Below are 5,567 nucleotides of genomic sequence, written 5' to 3'. Positions count from 1 at the left end.
CAGACTGGTTCGTCTGTGGGGACTTTATAAAAATCCTTCGACAAGAATATCATAAAATATTTAACCGGGTGGTTTCGACTAAGCACAACTTAGACAGTTTCAAAGGGCACCTTCATATTGGCATAAAAGACGTTCATATAGAATCTGAAATCTATGAAGGTGTGGAATGGGAGGTTTTTTCGACCCACCCCTTCTCTTGGTCCTTCTCACTTTTTTATTTTTTGCAATAATTTGATTCTTTTTTTAGCTGTAAGAGTTCCACCCAAAAAAGCTGCCCCCACAATAAAAAGATCCACCGAAGAAAGAGAGGAAGATACCAACAAAGCAACAACAACAAAGGTATGTGCATTCCATATATTGACACCTTTGACTTAGGCATCACTTTCTCGCTGCTAAATATTTATGCTCATTTTTCCTTTAGGCCATCCAAAAGCCACCGTTAACCCCCAAGTAAAGAAAGCAAAAAGAAATTGAGGTCGAAGCCATTGAATCTGATGATGAAGACTTATCTCTAGATGCCTCTAAACCCACCAAACAAAGGCGGAAGATACTACTAAAGCTTCAAGGTGCTCATGTTCATCCAAAAACAAAAACCAGTGCCTCGAAGATACCTCCTGCCCAAAAAATACCTGGGGCTGAATCTGAGCCTAAGTCGAAGAAGACGCCAGAACAAATGGAGAGTGATAACTCCAGTCCTAGGGCTAAAGACCCTAAGGTAAAACGTCTCACCTTTACTTTTGACTAATTAACTACATTCTCCTTTTGCCTTCGAAGTACCCAATCTTTGTCTTATTTTTAGGCTGTTGCAGGAAGTCCCCAACATTCAACCATCACACCGATCATCGTTATAATTCAGCCTGAAAGTAGTGGGGATTCCACTTATCATCCCACAACACAAAGGGTCTATGGGTGAAGTGAAAAATCCTATTGCAGAAAGACATGAAAACTCTCCATCAAAAATCATCACCCAACATTCCCACACTAGTGGCTCTGAACCTAAGGATGAGCAAAATGAATATGCCCCAATGGAAAAAGATGCAGAAATTCAAGACCCTAGGGAAATTCCTGAAGACGAATTTGAAGACGGCTCACCCGAAACTAACCAAGATGTGGATGATCCTAATAACGAAGAAGAAGATGATCAATCTATGTTTAACTTCGATGAAGAACCCCCTAAGGACGAGGATGGGGATCAAAATGACGCTGGTGATGAAGAAAGGAATGTCCAAGAGGATCAACAAACACCGGAACAACCCAAGAGCAACTCAAAAACCGACATTGCCAACAAAGTCACAAGGCATTCGACAGACACTGCCATTACCCTATCTCCTGCAGAGTTAGAAGCGCTTAAATGAAGCAATCCATTGGAATATATGAAGGCCATCATTAGTGCCAGAGGTAGCTCGTTAGAGAAAAATCCCAACACTTCGACAGTGTCAGAAGGTCCAACCACCAGCCAGTCTGGTAGTGAAGTGCTCCAGAAACTTAAGGAGAAAGCCTTCGACATTGACTTAATCCAACTTTTAGAAAATAACACCTCTGCCTCCTACAGGATCAAAGATCTCCTAAAATAAATTAATGTCGTACATGCCTCCTCAGAAGTCGCAGATTTGGTCATGGATTTAGGGCTACTCATTGATTGTGTTGTTACTGACCTTAGTCGAATAAGGGAAGCTTCTAGCAAAATTCAAAGCAAATCAGAAACTCAGACAGCAGAATGTGAAGCAGCCTTTGAATCCATTGCAAAAAGTTATGAGTTGGAAAAAGCTTATGAGAAGAATAAGAAGGAAATCGAAGCCTGTAACAAGAACATAAAAGCTTGGGAGAAACTAATCAAAGAGTTGCAAACCAAGATTGTCAGGGCTAAGGAATATAAAGAGGAACTCCTAAAGCTGGACGAAGATGTGTTGGCGAAAGAAGTTCAAATTGGTCTGTAACATGTGGAAAGAGCCCCAAAACTAGGGGAAGAGATTGACACTCTTATTTCTTACAAATCTGGTAGGGAACGTCGCTTACAGCTTCAAAAATCGAAGTACCAGAAAATGAAAGAATCTCTCCCCTTTTAAATGGGTCAAATTTATTTGAAGTGTTTGTCTTAGTTTAATTATAATGTGATGATTTTTAAAGCCCTTCGTGGCTCTTTATGAAATGACTTGGCCATTTTAGCAATCTTGTTGACATTGATTTTACCATTATGGCTCTGACTCTTTTACATAAATTATTCCTTCGCTATTTTTACCTCTTGGAGTGCAGGCTTATATTTCTTCAAATACTTCCCATTTATTCTTAAGAGTTTTCGATCTTCAACTAACTCTTAGATTTCATATGCGCCGTTTGAAAAAACTTGAGTAACTTGAAAAGGGCCTTCCCATTTAGGGAACCATTTTCCAAATGCTTTATCTTTCCGATCCATGGGTAAAATCACTTTCCACACCAAATCACTTTCCGATTCATGGTGCCTCTTAATTCTTGTTGATTGTAAGTAGATTTCGACTGGAAAAACAACATCATAACCATATGTTAACCGGAAAGGCGTAGTATTTATAGCCTCTTTAGGGGAGGTTCGACATGCCCATAAAATCTGGTCTAATGCTTATGCAATTTGATCGCGACTTAGTACGTCTATGAGAATCGTGACTGCAAGTGCACAGTTCTATCGCGTAGTTTTAAAGATTATCGAACCCACAAGGACTAATAATCGAACGTATCATTATCTAATGTTACTATGTAAATCTAAGGCTGATGGTCCTTCTAAGATTGAAGGGATGAAGAGAAACAGTTAAAACATAAATAGAATACTAATAAAGATATATGATATAGGGGATATCGGTATGTAACGCATCAAACTTCGGGAGATTCGATAGATAGTTGGTGTAATCTTATTGTTCAAAACTCAAAATATTCTTCAGTAGAAATTATTTATAGAAAGGACTTAGTCTCACACTCTCGTTTTATTGACTCTGACCATACTCCTAAACCAGAATGCTTGACTCTCGCGGTCTCATTTTGAATTTAAAAGTAATTTTTGAATATGAATAAAGTCTAATTAATCCTAAAGCGCTCTCGTTGTGTTTAGGATTAATGCCTAGTTTCAGCTATCTGGTTAAAATCTCAAACTCTCGTTCTTGTTGACCGTAACCTTAGTTTGTTTTGTACTCTCATACGAAAAACAGTTTGATTAAAACAAGAAACTAAAAACCGGAAAAATAAGTTTTATAAATACTAACACCAATTTTCTACGAATCCCGTCATTTCGACGGTCTTTACATACCGATACCTAAGGGTTTAGCCGAACATAGATCCGGTAACAAACATGGTATTTGGAAAATCAAACATGCAATAAGGCATAAATAAATAAAATAGCAATCAAAATAAAACCTGGATTACAAATTGAGAACTGGAACTAAATCTTGATTCTTTGATTAAAATTATTTCGGTAGACTTTGACAATGAGTAACCGTTACAATTGAATTCAAATGCGTAAATAATAAATCGCAATAGTCCCCGATGTGGAGAAACTATCATTGTTACAAAGTAGGAAAAGCTGCCTAAGAAACTAAAAGAAAATAATTCTAACTAAAAATAATTCGTAGATTGAAAACTGGAAGAAGAGAGAGAGTTGGCGTGTAGAAACTGCTATCTTTATATATTTTCCACATCCCTGATTTGTAGCTAAAGGTGTGTGGATTCGTGGCTAAAAACTTGGAGAAATAATAGGGAAGACCAGGTTGTGCCGGTTGCCACAACCCTAGTCTTTGACTTTGTGGCGAGCGCCACCAATATAGTGTTGAGCGCCACAATCTCCATTTTTTGTGGCAGGCGCCACCATCCTCTTTGGGTAATTTGGAGGGTGCCACACACCCTAGATGATGGGCGTCACATGCCCATTAGGCGTGGTGGCCCATGCTCTATGTTTTTCTCCATTTTCTTTCCTTTTTGCTATTTTCCATTTTGCTTGCTTGTAAACCTTTTAATCGATAAATACCCGCAATAAACATAAAATACTGCGTAATAATAAGTGTCAATCGAGTAAAAGCAATGCATATGAAGCCAAAAATACGATACGTTTTCGCGTTATCAAACTCCCCCATACTTAAACCTTTGCTTGTCCTCAAGCAAATGCCGCGTATATGAAAAAAGTTTTGTAAAATATTTGCAGCATACATTATCAAGACTTGTAGAAGATACAGTTGCATTCAGATACTCATTCTAGTTTATAAACTTTACTTTGGTTCAAAATTGTATTAACAGGTACTCACTTCCACACCAAGGGTATCATTGGAACACATAGTCGCAATATTGCAACCATAAGTCTCCCTCTTATACAAACCAATTCGAATCATGTTGTCATGCCTAAGCCTACCTTACTAAACCTTCTTTTTATCCTTTTTCATTCTGGCGCAATCACATTAAGCCTGTTATCCTTTCACATTCATAGCAAGATAATATGTTAGTGACTATGATCTCATCATTATTTTTTTTTTGCACTTTGGCTCAAATAACAGTTAAAGATGGTTATACCATTGGGCTAAATGACCGGGTGGGGATCACCTAACTTAGAGGGAACAACATTTTTCATACATTTCTTAATCTTTTCTTCTTTTAAGCCTGAAATCATACACTTATTTGCATCGATTTCTTGTGTAGTGTGTGCTTAGGATGGTGTTGACTGCTAGATAAACTACTTAAGGAAATATTAAAGGATAGAATTTAAGGCTATGGCATGACATGTACTCAAATCGATCTTATACTTGGGAGATTTAAGGTGTTAAAACGATACAGATCTTATAAAGTTTTTCCAAATCTCCATAATTCAACCTCAGTTTTATTTATAGGTTAGAATTTTCAAAAGATGCACTGTATCTCTAAGTCTAGATTTTTGCGAAATTTTTTGTATGGCTTAAGCAAATGGGTGAATTAGTAAATAACGGAAACCACACATAAAGACTCGACAACACATTCATATTTAACTTGACTGACACTTTAACAAAAATAACAACAAGAAATAACAATAACAATAATTTAAATCTACCTAGAAAGCGATAAATAAAAGCGATAAAGCTTCCTCCCCCATACTTAAACCTTGCATTGTCCCCAATGTAACGACATAAGATAGGAAAGAAAGGTAGAACCTAGGTATCCTGCTACTGGCGCCTTCTGCCACGTGTACATGCACGTCCATCGTTTCCTGGATGGTGAGGTGGCATGTAGTTTTGGAGATCTTCCACACGCATTGTCAATGTTGCCATTTCATCGATCAAGCCAAACATGTTCTATTCGGTTCTGAAAGCATAGGTGTGCTGATCATGCTGCGTTTGGCGAAGGATTTGTATCATTTTAGTTTGCTGAGCTTCCATGTTTTGGATTTGTAGGTCGCGCTGAGCATCTAATTTACTATGCCGCGGCAGTTCATCATATATCTCATCAAGAGTGGCTGGTGCCACATTTCTTCTTCTGGGTCTTTGACTGGAGGATGTACCTGCAACATTTTCAAATGACATGCATGTGGTGTGTGGGTCAGTAGCATGAGCAGTTTGCTCCGGAATGTGATCCTCAACGGTGTCCCC

General features: G+C 38.1%; 1 protein-coding gene across 1 annotated transcript; it reads left to right on the top strand.

Moving 5' to 3' along the window:
* Nucleotides 1-905: 905 nt before the first annotated feature.
* LOC127082504 (uncharacterized) lies at nucleotides 906-1,355 on the top strand. Its single transcript, XM_051022749.1, has one exon. The coding sequence runs from the start codon at nucleotides 906-908 to the stop codon at nucleotides 1,353-1,355; it is 450 nt and encodes a 149-aa protein (XP_050878706.1).
* The last annotated feature ends 4,212 nt before the right edge of the window (nucleotides 1,356-5,567 follow it).

This window comes from Lathyrus oleraceus, chromosome 5 (assembly GCF_024323335.1).
Source record: "Lathyrus oleraceus cultivar Zhongwan6 chromosome 5, CAAS_Psat_ZW6_1.0, whole genome shotgun sequence".
Lineage (NCBI taxonomy): Eukaryota > Viridiplantae > Streptophyta > Magnoliopsida > Fabales > Fabaceae > Lathyrus > Lathyrus oleraceus.
The sequence above is the reverse complement of the archived record's forward strand: the minus strand, read 5'-3'. Positions and strand labels throughout refer to the sequence as shown.